General features: G+C 45.2%; 1 protein-coding gene and 1 long non-coding RNA gene across 2 annotated transcripts in view; one reads left to right on the top strand and one right to left on the bottom strand.

The window, feature by feature from the left end:
• The window catches only part of LOC310828442 (uncharacterized protein), a 104,231-nt gene that overhangs the window by 3,167 nt on the left and 86,089 nt on the right, over nt 1-14,975 (bottom strand). The window contains exon 3 of the mRNA XM_083706142.1: nt 6,462-6,636. Within this exon, the coding sequence (XP_083562268.1) occupies nt 6,462-6,636 (175 nt within the window). The remainder of the gene's footprint in view (nt 1-6,461; nt 6,637-14,975) is intronic.
• On the top strand, nt 76-3,585 carry LOC310828529. The gene is made up of 2 exons (XR_014557005.1): nt 76-253; nt 1,698-3,585. It is a non-coding gene; the product is annotated as an uncharacterized lncRNA (long non-coding RNA).

The following is a 14,975-nucleotide window of genomic DNA, read 5'->3' as shown; positions in this document are numbered from 1 at the left end:
CTGCCTAGCGCCCCCCCCCAGTTGCCCAGTCCCAGGCGCACAGGAGGGCAGAGCCGGACCACTGCCTCAGCGTCTCACTGGCTCAGTCGCCCCCGAACTCGCGGCACAGAGCCGCCCGCAGCAGAAGAGCCTGCCACGGCACTCCAACCGACAGGCGGGCTCTTCCCCTGACTCAACTCTCGGGCCCTGGACTCTTGGCATGGTGCCCCTGAGAGCCTGGCATCCGGGTGCCCCGCACCCCTAGCGCCTATGGGTAAGACGGCCCTGGTCCTAACCAAAGAAGAGTGGCAACTTAAGTTGACAGAATAGGCACAGCTTGCAGACTTAACATATAGAATAAGAGAACAAGAAGAACATACATTTAAAGAAGATTGGATAACGTTTATTGAATATATGGGAAATAACTGTGTACCGCTGAAAACGCTGGCATCATTAAGCTAAATTCAACAGTGTAAACAAGTTTTGATGGATGCAATAATGGAATTCTGAATGGTATGGTTTTTTGTACAATATGCAGGGGTTTATGATATGTAAAATGAACCATGGAAAGAAGAAGCCACTGCCACACACACCCAGTGGTGGCTTAGCACCAACAGGGCATCGCCTCACAGGATTCTGCCACCCGAGGCAGCTTCTTCAGCCCGCTTCACTGGTGGGCCAGCCCTGCCTAGCAGGCTTTGGAGAGCCTTCAAGGAAGACACCTTTCGAGGGCTCTCTATCCCTGAGCTAGTCTGCCCCCCTGCTGCCTTTAACATTTCCTCCTTGCTACTGCCTCCTTCTTGCCAGGCTGAGCGCTGCTTTTCCTCACTGCCAACACTGACTAGGCCTATGCCAGGCCTGAACAAGCAAGCAGGTTGCCATGGTGAAGAAGAGGAGATGGTCCAAATGGCTATTGTCAGGGGGGCCATCTGCTGGCTTGTGGGTCCTTGGCAGATTCCCAGCCACGCTGACCCCTGGTGCCAGCCCTGCCCTATAGTAGCATTAAAAACAAAAAACCTTTGACAGGCAGCATACAAAGCCAATTGGTTTTCTATTTGTTCTTCAGTCCAGGGCTTAAAGCACTCTGCACTCCACAATAACTCTGAAGCCCAAGCGTAAATAGGAGGCTTAGCCATGTTGGCACCTGCAACATTGCGGCCTTTCAGTTCTGAATCTGTCCCACGACTTTTAAAAACGCACACTTTCTCTGCACAAACAAAAGGCTAGGCAAGGCAATTCAGTAGGTCCCTTTATAGCCCCTGCTGCTTCAGCTTGTTAGACTTTTATTTCCCTCACCCCCATAAATATTTATATTGCCGTTGGGGTTGGGTGAATAAAAATGTTGACTCACAGAGGTAGCTGCATATCCCATATATAGATAGAGAGAGAGAGAGAGAGAGAGAGAGAGAGAGAGTGTTTCTTCCAGTAATTTATTGTCTTTTAAACATGAAAGTTATTTTTAAAGACCTTTTAGAATCTAATAAGTGCTGCTTATTGATCTGGAGCCACAACACGCATGCACGCCGGCCATACTCATTTCAGGATCACATTACTGCAATTTCGCCTAGCGCTCGATTCATTCTAAAACAATGCATTATGTGGCTTTGTTCGGTCAAGGCTGCCATTCCCAGGCAGGGCCAGCAGGTGGGGGGACCATCTCTCACTAAGCCTCCCCAGCCTGTCATAATTCTACTTGCTTTCTTTCTCTTTTCTACCAGAGCCAAGGAGGAGGAAGTGATCCCTTTGTTTGCAGACAGCCTTACTGAAAAACAACAACAACAAAAAACCACTACCCATATTTCCTATTATCGCAAATAATCACCATCCGATGACTCCATGAGAAGGACACTTGATAAAAAGGCTGCCATTACTGCTGTCGAGTCTGCCTTGGGCTTTTGTGAAAAGATCAAGCCACGTCAGCAGTCTTTGCTTAGCACAAGATGCCATTTATTCATTCTTGCTGGCATCGCTCAGTAGTCTCGGCCCCCACTGCTTGCCGACTCCTTGCATTCAATCCGGGTTCCTACCATTTATTTATTTCTGCTTTTGCACTGAAAGCGAAATCTTAAATATGTAGGCAGGCAGCTGATGATAATCTCTAGGAGAAAGAGGCTATTTCAGCCATGTTCCCTGCAACTGCAAAGCCGATGTAGCTGGAGACCCTCCAGGCGTCCCTATTTTCCAGGGACAGCTCCAGATTTACATTTGATGCTTAAAGGTAAAGGGACCCCTGACCATTAGGTCCAGTCGTGGCCGACTCTGGGGTTGCGGCGCTCATCTCGCTTTACTGGCTGAGGGAGCCGGCGTACACCTTCCAGGTCATGTGGCTAGCATGACTAAGCCGCTTCTGGTGAACCAAAGCAGCGGGTGAAAACACCGTTTACCTTCCTGCTGGAGCGGTAGCTATTTATCTACTTGCACTTTGACGTGCTTTCGAACTGCTAGGTTGGCAGGAGCAGGGACTGAGCAACGGGAGCTCACCCCGTTGCGGGGATTTGAACCACTGATCTTCTGATTGGCAAGTCCTAGGCTCTGTGGTTTAACTTACAGCACCACCCGCATCCTTATTTGATGCTTAGGATGTCCCTATTTTCATCACCCTTGGAGGGTGTGGAGTTATGTAACCCTCGAGCCAAGGAGATAAGTAACTATACAACTGAAAGACATCTGAAGGAAAGTTTTTAATGTTTTGTTATGTTTTTATATATGTTGGAAGCCGCCTAGAGTGGCTGGGGCAACCCAGTCAGATGGCAGGGTATAAATAATAACATTACTATTATTATGGAATGGGACGTCCTTATTGTCACCGGAGAAAGGTTGGAGGGTATGCAGATGCAGATGAACCAAAGGATCTGGTGGCAGAGCCATGAATGGAGGAGGTCTTGTATTGCAGATTTAGTAGATGTATGTGCTACGGTTTGGAGACAGTATGCTTCTGAAAACCAGCTGCTGGAAACTGCGGGAAGGGCTTCCTGCTTGGCAACCGTGAGGCCGGCAATCTGGGCTACATGGGCCACTGGTTTGATCCAGCAGGCTGTTTGAATCAGATAAGGCAGAGACAATGATGCACCTCAGACCCAGGGCCAAATGTGGCCATCCAAGCCTTTCTGTGTGGCCCTCAAGACTCTCCCAAGTCACATTCCATCTCCCCAGATCATCATGCATCTCATGGGATCTGCAACTAAATAAGTCCTGTGGGCGTGAATAGTCTCTGCAGAATGAGGACCGGAGTTGTAAGTCTTGGTAGGATCAAGGGGAGGCGTGACAGCAGGGCTATCAAAAAGGCAAGTTAGATCAGGTCTAAGACAAGGAATGAGATCAGGAAAGACAAGGAATGAATCGGGGCAGGCTGAAAGCCCGGAAGGAAGACCCGAAGCATGCTAGGGCACAGAATAGACTGCAAAAACTCCAACATTCCTCAAATGAAAATAGGGACATTTCTCACTCGCCTGCCCCCCAACTGACCCTCCTCAACCCCCCCCCCATTTTTGTCCCCCACCCACCCAACAACACTCTACCACTATACCAGTGGTCAGCAAACATTTTCAGCAGGGGGCTGGTCCACTGTCCCTCAGACCTTGTGGGGAGCCGGACTATATTTTGGAGGGGAAAATGAACAAATTCCTATGCCCCACAAATAACCCAGAGATGCATTTTAAATAAAATGACACATTCTACTCATGTAAAAACACGCTGATTCCTGGACCGTCCGCGGGCCGGATTTAGAAGGCGATTGGGCCGGATCCGGCCCCTGGGCCTTAGTTTGCCTACCCATGCACTATACCAACGGGACAGTGCTGCAACCCTCCACTATCCTGAGACAACCCCTCAATCTTGATTTAATTCTATTTACTGGTAAATAACCGATAAATAAATTTTAGAAAGAGGGGAAATTAGTTGCGGATGCACAAAGCATTAAAATAAAAAATGAAAACGAAGATTCATTGCGCTCCGCTCTGCTCCCCCTTTCTTCCCGCCCAGTGCGGCCCTGCCCTCTGCCTGTACCTCAGAGCTACACCTCACCTGTTCTCCAGTTGCCACTATAAGCTACCCAGGGGAGGAAGCAGGCAGCAGCAGCCACAGGTAGGCCACATAGAGGCAATAGGATGCTCCCTCACAGCTGCCACTGCAATAATAATAATAATAATAATAATAATAATAATAATAATAATAATTTATTATTTATACCCCGCCCATCTGGCTGGGCTTCCCCAGCCACTCTGGGCAGCTTCCAAAAAAATATTAAAATACTGCAATACATCAAACACTAAAAGCTTCCCTAAACAGGGCTGCCTTCAGATATCTTCAAAAAGTCTGGTAGTTGTTGTTCTCTTTGACATCTGGTGGTAGGGTGTTCCACAGGGAGGGTGCCACTACCGAGAAGGCCCTCTGCCTGGTTCCCTGTAACTTGGCTTCTCGCAGTGAGGGAACCGCCAGAAGGCCCTCGATGCTGGACCTCAGTGTCTGGGTAGAACGATGGGGATGGAGATGCTCCTTCAGGTATACTGGACCAAGGCCGTTTAGGGCTTTAAAGGTCAGCACCAACACTTTGAATTGTGCTCAGAAACGTACTGGGAGCCAATGTAGGTCTTTCAAGACCGGTGTTATGTGGTCTTGGAGGCCGCTCCCAGTCACCAGTCTAGCTGCCGCATTCTGGATTAGTTGTAGTTTCTGGGTCACCTTCAAAGGTAGCCCCACATAGAGTGCATTGCAGTAGTCCAAGCGAGAGATAACCAGAGCATGCACCACTCTGGCGAGACAGTCCACAGGCAGATAGGGTCTCAGCCTGCGTACCAGATGGAGCTGGTACACAGCTGCCCTGGACACAGATTTGACCTATGCTTCCATGGACAGCTGTGAGTCCAAAATGACTCCCAGGCTGTGCACCTGGTCCTTCAGGGTCACAGTTACCCCATTCAGGACCATGTCCTCCCCAAGCTCAGTGGCAGGGGAACTAGGGACATTCCAGGATCAAATCAGAAGCTGGGGTGGCTTTTGTAATTCCGGGACTGTCTCTGGAAAAAAGGAGCAAACCTTGAAGGGTACGGACTAGTGTGTGGTTTCATCGTAAGAATGGTTTGTAAGCCGCATTGAGAGCTTCTTGGCTCTTTAGAACGGGGAGAAGTATTAGAAACGCATAAAAACAAATGGGTTTTCGCAGCCATGGAGGGAGGCTCAGCTAAAGAAGATCCAAAATGGCGGGTGGGCGCCACACCCTTTGATAGGAGCTGCCGCATGCCGTCCTCTGAAGCTCCCTACCCAGCCTTGTTTGCAAAGCTTTTTAAAATCAATCTCACCGAAAGAGCGAGAGAGTAGAGGAGCGTAATGATTTATTAATAACAAACGATCAACTGCAGAATTTCTTTTTTGTCTTTCTCATTTAGGCAATTTGTTCCAATCCTTAATGGCCCGTGTTCCTTATTAGGCACGTTGCAGGGAGAACGGCTGCGAATCTCTAGAGCCATAATTTCCACAATGACCTATATAAGTAGGGCTTTTGAGAATATACGCCGTGGTTTTGTTTTCTCATATATAAGCAGAAAAGATATGTTCTCATGTTATATTTGTATTTGTGGGCTGGAGTACGGTTTAGGGGTTTTGGTCAGGGAGCGTACTGTTTATTAGTGTGTATACATTAGTAGTATTCATTGTTTTGATTATTATTATTATTATTATTATTATTATTATTATTATTATGCTTTTTATTAACTTTTCATTGCAGCACGCACGCACACAACACTTAAGAAACAAACAAAAAACAAACCACAAAACAAATGACAAACATACAGCCATAAATCTGAAAGTTATTACATACGGACTTATGTTACCCTATTTTCTCTTTTCGATTCTTATTCTATTCTAATAGACTTCCTTCCTCTTCAAAGCGGTTCTGGTTTCATGTCTGATAAACTGTTTCTTTCTCGTTTCATCATTTCTACCCTTTTCCATATACTGCTTGTAGGCCATAATTTGTCTCGCAAAAATTACTCAAAGCAAGTCCAGGTTTTGATTTGGGGGCACTGTTTTTTTTAAAGTAATCTCTATACACTCCCCACCCTTTTTGAAATTTTTGGTTAGACTGCCTAACCAATTGTTTTGATTATTTTGATTATGTTTTGATTATTTTTATTATGTACAGTGGTACCTCGGGTTAAGTACTTAATTCGTTCCGGAGATCCGTTCTTAACCTGAAACTGTTCTTAACCTGAAGCACCTCTTTAGCTAATGGTGCTGCTGCACCGTCGGAGCACGATTTCTGTTCTCATCCTGAAGCAAAGTTCTTAACCCGAGGTACTATTTCTGGGTTAGCGGAGTCTGTAACCTGAAGCGTATGATGCAACCCGAGGTACCACTGTATTTTGTGCTTTGTATATCGTAACTTTGTGTTGTGAACTGGTCTGAGACCTACTAGTATAGGGCCGTAAAACAAACAAACAAACAAACAAACAAACAAACAAACAAACAAACAAATAGTTTTCCACCTGCTTTCTCCTCTGGCTCCAAGGGAATGCAGCCCTTTTTCTGGGAGAGGTTCCCCACCACCGAGCTAAAAGAAGAACGCGACCCCTTGCACATGAAGAGATGATGCGAGCGAGCGAGGGCGGCAGAGATGGAAAATGGCAGCATGCCCTCGCGATTAACTTCCTGCGCAAACGTCTAATAAGAGAACGATTTGACTTTCAATAATAGATGAATGAACAAAAGATCAGAAGATGGTGATCTCTAAGTGGCACCCGGGATGTCTAATGCGAAGTCTTCGTGATGAAGAGGCCCCCCCCCCCCATTTTGCATCCTTGCCCTCTGTTTCAAAAGGCCCGGCTAAGTGGGGTGCGTCTTGCGCATGGCTGCAAAGGGTAAAGCATGACTTTGCAGCGCTCCCCCTTCGGAGTCACCATTGGCACAGATACCATCATCAATTCCGCATCTTCCTGAAAATGTACTTTTAAGCACCTTAATTGCATTTCAGAGATAACCCTACAGGCAAAGTGACAGGAAGAGAAGCCATAGAGAGCGGCTCAGCGGTCAGGCTCTTTGTTTTAAATCAATCAAACATCTGCGGCTAATGCAGCTTTGGGCTGCTCCTCAGGAAGCATTAGGCCTATTAGTCTGGGACTGGCAGGAACACAGAATAAATATATTTATGGACAGCGTACGTGGGCATTAGTGCCAGAGAGCAAATGCGGCAGCAGGAGGAGGAGGAGGCAGGGGAATGTGGTCAGCACTTCTGCTCAGAAGAGGATGCTGCAAGGCCCAGCATCCTTATGCCACCCTCACAGAGCTTGTATTTCAGCTTATTTAGGGATCCATTGCATTTATATACCCCATGGTACCAATCTCACCATTTCATCCTCACAACGACCCTGTGGGGTAGGCCAGGGTGAGAGTGCTTGTTTGTCAGGCCCAAGGTCATCCCTTGAGTTTTCTGACTGAGGGGAGATTCATATCCTGGTCTCCCAGGCCCTGGGTCCAACACTGGTTTTCCCACTTTTTTCTCTGGGCCACACTTTCAGATTACGGTGGTAACTCGGGTTACAGACGCTTCAGGTTACAGACTCTGCTAATCCAGAAATAGTACCTCGGGTTAAGAACTTTACCTCAGAATGAGAACAGAAATCGTGTGGTGGCAGTGGTAGGCCCCATTAGCTAAAGTGGTACCTCAAGTTAAGAACAGACCTCCAGAACGAATTAAGTTCTTAACCCGAGGTACCACTGTAACAATTTGTTCGTGCCATACCTAATTTTTTAAGGGATTTAAATACCTTGGAAAACAAAAAGAAACAACTCCTAGCAGTGCTTGATTGGCAACATAGAACACAACTATTTTTGCTGGTGAATCTCATTTATACTAGGTCTAATTTGAGACAAACAAACTCTCATCTGCTCTTTCTCTTTTCTCCATTCTCTTTTCTGATCTTTCATATTTGTCAGAGTTGAAAATCTCTGTTCACAACAATATGCTGTGGAAAGTTGCAGAAGAATAGCTGGTGCTCTTGAAGTGAGGTACGGAATTGTTTTCTGGTTGTATATCCGCCCCCCAAAAATATTACTATACTATACTGAAATATTTAAGTATTTCTTTGATTGTCCTTGAATATTCCCGCCAAACTTGCCATCCTCTCCTGTGACACTTTATTTCCAACCCACCTCCCCCAAGTACAGAGAAAGTGTTTTAAAAAAATACATTATAATTAAGACAAACTAATGCCTTGCAATGAGGCTAGATCAACCAAAAGTGTTGTTCCACAGGTCTTGTTTGTTTGTTTGCAATATGAGCTTTGCGGATCTCATTGCTGAGCAGCACAAAGGGTGACCCCCCCTCCTCTCCCAGCATACTCTCATTTCAGTCCAGATATTAAATCAGGTTTCACATGGGATTTACACATGGGAATTGCCTTTCAGAATCTTTGCATCAATTATTAACTGGGCAGGATAGGACTGAGGTCTATTACCAAGGTTAAGTGTCCCAACGTTGATGCACTTAAACATTCCTTGGGTGCGTAGCTGCTGCTTCACAGAATTCCTCAGGAAGACACTAAACCTGGTTGGAGCCAATGACTTCCTTCCCTTCCCTATCCTGAGCTATTCCTTTTCTGGCTATTAATTTGATTTATTGCACTCTCCTTGCTCGACAGTTGCAAAGAATGAGTGATTCCATCTTTGCACGACAGACGGGGTGGGTCTCCGTGTGAAAATGGGCGTGTGTTTGTTTGATGGAGGGCACACAAGAGGAACCCGACTGGAAGAACGAACAGGTTAGGATGCTTCCTTGGCAGTTTGGTTTCAGCCAGGAACAGGGAACACGTGACCCACCCAGATGTCGTTGGACATTTTGGCTCCCTTTATCCCAGCCAGCATTGGCCAATGGTTGGGAATGATGAGATTTGCAGTCCAAGAGTTTCTGGAGGACCGCTGTTTCCCCATCCCTGGTTTAAATTCTCAAGGCAGCCAAAAGTGCTACGAGCAACCCTGCCATCGGATTCCTGTGGTCTAATAAGTATAAGTAAAGGTAAAGGGACCCCTGACCATTAGGTCCAGTCATGACACTGGAGTTGCGGCGCTCATCTCGCTTTACTGGCCGAGGGAGCCGGCGTACAGCTTCCAGGTCATGTGGCCAGCATGACTAAGCCGCTTCTGGCAAACCAGAGCAGCGCACGGAAATGCCGTTTACCTTCCCGCTGGAGTGGTACCTATTTATCTACTTGCACTTTAACATGCTTTCGAACTGCTAGGTTGGCAGGAGCAGGGACCAAACAATGGTTGCTCACCCTGTCGCGAGGATTTGAACCGCCGACCTTCTGATTGGCAAGTCCTAGGCTTTGTGGTTTAACCCACGGCGCCACCCGCATCCCTTCTAATATGTATACTATGTGGTTAAACTTATTTATTTGCTCGCTTGCAAAAAAAATCTGTACATTAAGACAAAATATCACAGCGGTGGACAGCATAAAATCAGCAACAGAATTGCATCCATAAAACAAAGACAAAATGCAGCATATGTTACACATCATGCTGTACATTGGGTTGGACTAGATTACTTTTGGGCTCCCGTCCAACTCTGCAATTTAATGATTCTATGTGGATACCATAGCAAGAGAATCAACGATTGGGGGGAGCAATGCTTCTGAATACCAGATGACGGAAACCGCAGGATGGGGGAGGGCTCTTGTGCTCGAATCCTGCTTGTGGGTTTCCCACAGACATCTGGTTGGTCACTGTGAGAACAGGATGCTGGACTAAATGGGACATTGCATTGAATTGTCCCAGCAGACTCTTCTTATATTCTTATGGAGCTAATCGTGACTTAAATAAGGAAGCCAGACTATCCTCCACCAGGGCCAGGGCCTTTTCAGTGACGGCTCCGACCTGGTGGAATGCTCTGTCCCACGGGACTAGGGCCCTGCAGGACTTATCTCCTTCCGCAGGGCCTATAAGACAGAGCTATTCCGCTTGGCCTTCAATTTGAATTAGCCTGAGCCTCTATTCCCTTTTCCCCTTTCCTCTTCTATGAAGAAACCCTTTCTGGGACCCCACATTTAAATTCTTCTCTGGTCTCCTTGCTGGCCCTAGTAGGACCAACTTGGCCAGTTAGCCCTTGGTGATCATTTGATGTCTACTGACTGGGTTCCTCCCCCCTTTCCCCCCCCCCAAAATGACCCCTGGATTTTTGAATTTTATTGATATTGATGTTGCATTTTATGTTGTATTTTATGCTGCTTTTAAGTTGCATTTTAATTAATGTTTTATATTTGCTGTTAGCCGCCCTGAGCCCGGTTTTTAAACTGGGAAGGGTGGGGCATAAATAAAAATTTATTATTATTATTAATGATAATAATAAATATAGCTCAAACAGCAGAGTTAAATATCACAGAGACAACAGAGACTATGCTATACGGTCAGTGGATAATATGGAGTTCCATTTATTTTGGTGTTGGAGATGGTAACGTAAGTGTATCTCTCTGGATATGGAGGGATCCTGTTGTGTTGGGTGGAGAGCTCTTTCTGGTGGAACGACTGTGTGTGCAAACTGGTGCTGCCATGACTGCAACAAACCTGGTAGTGATTAACTGGCTAATGTACCATATGCATTAACAGTGATCTCGATTTACTGAGGGCTGCTGCTTATTTAGTACTGAAGACCAAGAACAAGATGGCACCATCCATGGACATGAGAGAGGTATCAATGGGCTCAGGGGAATCGCAAGGTTTGCAGAAATCCAAGCAATATTTGGGGGAGGCATTCCTTGGGGCAGAGCAAAGCTGCAAAATGGTCTGGCCAGGGCTGAGCATGGAATGACAGCTGACACTTGTGTGAGTTATAGTACACTGGAAGAGGGTAGGGCTTGGTTGGCTGCATAGCAGGAGCAATCAACACTACAAGATTTTATTTCGGGTTCCACCAGTAATGTACCCATTTGCGGGGGGGGGGTGCTGCCTCACATGCCACAAAGGATGGGGGTACATGCTAAATATTATGGATGCATCCTCTTCGACCATGTCAGGTACGAGGTTTGACATGTGGTTAGGAGGTTAGGCTGGCCTCAACCAGAGCCAGGGCTTTTTCGGCTGTGGCTCCGATCTGGTGGAACGCTCTGTCACAAGAGACTAGGGCCCTGCGGGACTTGACATCTTTCCGCAAGGCCTGCAAGACAGAGCTGTTCCACCAGGCCTTTGGCCAGGGCACAGCCTGACTCCCTCCTTTGGCAATCTTCACAGAACTCTAGCCCAATGGTTGCCATCAATTTAATTTGAATTAATTTTATAATGAAATGATTTTAGAATGTTGTGGTTATTTTACTGTTGTTAGCCGCTCTGAGCCCGGATTTGGCTGGGGAGGGCGGGATATAAATTTAAAAAATATTATTATTATTATTATTATTATTATTATTATTATTATTAGTGTTGAAGAAGCAGCACACACCAGCTCTTTGACTCATCAAAGAACGGGAAGAAGTGTGGCGACTCATAAAGGTACAGCAAAGCTCAGCATCTTGAAGACTCCCATAATGATGTGATTCTTTTCCTGAATGACAGCCAAACTCAAGGTTATGGAGGAAGAGAAGGTGGAATGCAGGGTGGGAATGCCATGCTCATCACATTTCTGTGTCCACAATTTTTGCTTCTTAGCAAAGAGAAGTATTTTAAAAGGATGGCATTCTGTGGGAGCCGTTGGTTGACATAATGACAATGTTGACGGAGACTTCCTTGAAAAAGCCAAGGATAGGCTTTCCATGTGAAATACATAAGGCAGGGAATGACTTCGAAAGACACATCCAGGCATGGCTCAGGAGACTTTCCTTTTCGCAAATGGCAACTCTACAGATCCCCTTTGTTCCCTAACATGATGAGCTCTTAAGGACCAGATCTCTCTTTGGCCCCCTCCGTGACATCGGTCTCGTTTTTGCAGTGATTAACACATTTCATGAAATGGTCTCTGTGGGTATTTGCTCTGTCAGTGGCGGGAGCCCATTTGCCAAAGATGGAAGTGCTTCGTTGATTAAGCGCGTCGGTGGGGAAGACCAGGTTTGAAGAGCTCTGCCGCTGTCATCCTTGCTGATGCAATCAAGGATAATTTATTTCTGAGTGGGTTTTTGAGAAAAGAAGAATTTAAGAGATCTGGAACGGCTGTGAACCAATGGGAGTGGGAGAGATTGCGTAATGGTCGCTGGTCGAAACAAGAAAAGGGTGCATTGCAAACAGAGCAAAACAAAAATATTTGATGGATTTTGGGGAGCGGGGGGAGACTGAGAAGGACAATCCAAGCAGACAGTGTTGTGATGTTCTCTCATTTACTACATGATCCTGATTTAGGATTATCAGAAATAAGAAGGGGAAAGAAGCACGGAGTGGAGGCGAAATGGTTTTGAACGGGGGGGGGGGGGGGAATGAACACTTGTACAATCTAAAGCCAAAATTCAATATACAGGCATATGTAAGCTAATTGATTCCAGTGAATTTAAGAATTCCTAAATCCCTGTTCAAGTTTAGCTGAAGTATTATTATTTTTTAAGTCTACTTCTTGGAAAATACTTGTTTTCACCCCAAAATTGAAACTGGTAATTATTCATTGTAGCCGTATCTCAATTTGGTTAAACTGTTGACAACAATGAAACCATGGATGTAAACACTGTCAGTATTTGCTTGATCTGGGCAAAGTGAAATGGATCAGCTTTTCCCACATGATGAATATGATAATGTGTGCTGAATTGTCACAGCTATAAGGCAGTCACAACAATCAGCAGAGAGGCAGAATATCACCCGGCTTAAAAAATTTTCAAAAATAAAAATCCTCTCAACCCTGGCATTTCTACATTGCTTCTCTAGAAGTAAAATAGCATGAACTTCATTCTAGATTGAGTATTCGTGATTTTGTGTATTCATTAAACTGATGCGTTTACATTCCGCCTTTTCTCCAAGTTGCTCAAAGTGGGGTACGCTGTTCTCCCTCCTCATTTAAACCCCACAAAAATCCTGGGAGGGAGGTCAGTTTGAGAGGCAGTGACTAGCCCAAAGTCACCCAGTGAGCTTTGTGACTGAGTGGGGATGTGAACTCTGCTCTTCAGGGCCTAGACAGGCACTCTGACCACTATGCCAAACCACAGTGGTTATACTGTAAATATAATTATTTAGTTTGCATCGATTTTACTGCTGTCATTGCTGTGAACCAATGCATGATAATAAGTAAATTCTGTTTTGAATTATACTTTACAAGTTGTTGCTTGTTTATTTCTTAAATGGGGTAAGATGGGGGAGCCAACCTACTCCACAGTGAGACTTGCTCAAAACAAGGTTTTGCAGCCTAATTCCTATACAGTGGTACCTCGGGTTAAGTACTTAATTCGTTCTGGAGGTCTGTTCTTAACCTGAAGCACCACTTTAGCTAATGGGGCCTCCTGCTGCCACCATGCCGCCAGAGCCTGATTTCTGTTCTTATCCTGAAGCAAAGTTCTTAACCTGAAGCACTATTTCTGGGTTAGCGGAGTGTGTAACCTGAAGCGTATGTAACCTGAAGCGTATGTAACCCGAGGTACCACTGCACTTTTAATTTTGCTGCCAAGGATGGGATTTCAAAACTCTGTTTAACCCACATGCATGGGCGCCTGGAGGGATAAATTGCAATTAATATATCCTCCCCTACCCATTAAAACCCACCCTACAACTTCAGCTTTTTTGTCTACCCTCCTAAAGCCATCATAGTCTTGCCCAGTATAAGTTGGGTTGAGCTTTGCAAGGAAGAGCGGGTAGTTAGAGGAATATAAACATGGTGATAGCAAATGCAGTGAACATGATTTGAGAAGAAACTTTTCCCCGCATCAATATTTCTCAAGATCAGGATTAAGACCCAAGGAAATACCCTGGAGGAGAGAAGCGGAGTGAGTGATCCTGACATCCTTGACAAGTGATTCCCTGCACTGATTTTAATGCAGAATAATGTACATGTGTAGAATAGCTTTTCAAGGTTCATAGGTACACTTGAGAGGTTCTGTTTGTTTACCGCAAGTCAGCGAGGAGGAGAAAAAGAGATCCAAAAGGGAGCGCTGCAGATTGTTAAGCAAAGGTTAGGCAAAAGCACATGGAACCGATAAAGCAGAAAGCTGTATTGTTCACTCCGAGGGCTTCATTTAGTTCCTCTTGCCTGGTAGTTTCAGAAAAGTGAAACTGTTTCTAGAATCAATACTTCTATCATTTCACAAAATTACGGTGGTTCGACCAGAAAGCAAGCCATAAATCAGCATCATGGCCAGACAGCCAGAGGAAACGTTTCTGCTTTACGGATTTCAGTGGTTCAGGACCTGTTAAAGAAGATCCAAGATTCATTCTTCACTTCTGCACATAAGCGCATATAAAGCTGCCTTTATGGACCACAGGTTTGAGATTTACAGCATGTAATGCCTTGAAAGAAAATATTATGAAAATGATATATAGGTGGTACATGACTCCAGTCAAGCTTGCAAAGATATATCACGTGTCTGACAATAAATGTTGGAAGTGTAAAGAAGCTGAAGGAACATTCTTTCACCTCTGGTGGACTTGCCCCAGAGTGAAGGCTTTCTGGGAAATGATATATAATGAGCTGAAACAGGTATTTAAGTATACCTTCCCTAAGAAACCAGAGGCCTTTCTTTTGGGCATTGTCGGCCAGTGTGTGCAAAAGAAGGATCGAAGCTTTTTTATGTATGCTACAACAGCAGCAAGGATCCTCATCGCTAAAGGCTGGAAAACTCAAGATTTGCCCACACTGGAAGAGTGGCAGATGCAACTGATGGACTATATGGAACTGGCTGAGATGACTGGCAGAATCCGAGACCTGGGAGAAGAACTGGTGGAGGAGAATTGGAAGAAATTTAAGGACTATTTACAAAAACATTGCAAATTGTATGAATGTTAAGAAAGATGTAAGATATATATTAACATGGCTCCAATAAATTAGTAATAAGGAATATAAATTTGAATGTAATTGAAAGAAAGGATAAATTTTGGATTAACAATATTTTATA

This window comes from Podarcis gaigeae (assembly GCF_964106915.1).
Source record: "Podarcis gaigeae genome assembly, chromosome: 12".
NCBI lineage: Eukaryota > Metazoa > Chordata > Lepidosauria > Squamata > Lacertidae > Podarcis > Podarcis gaigeae.
This window is presented reverse-complemented; position numbering and strand designations above follow the sequence as displayed.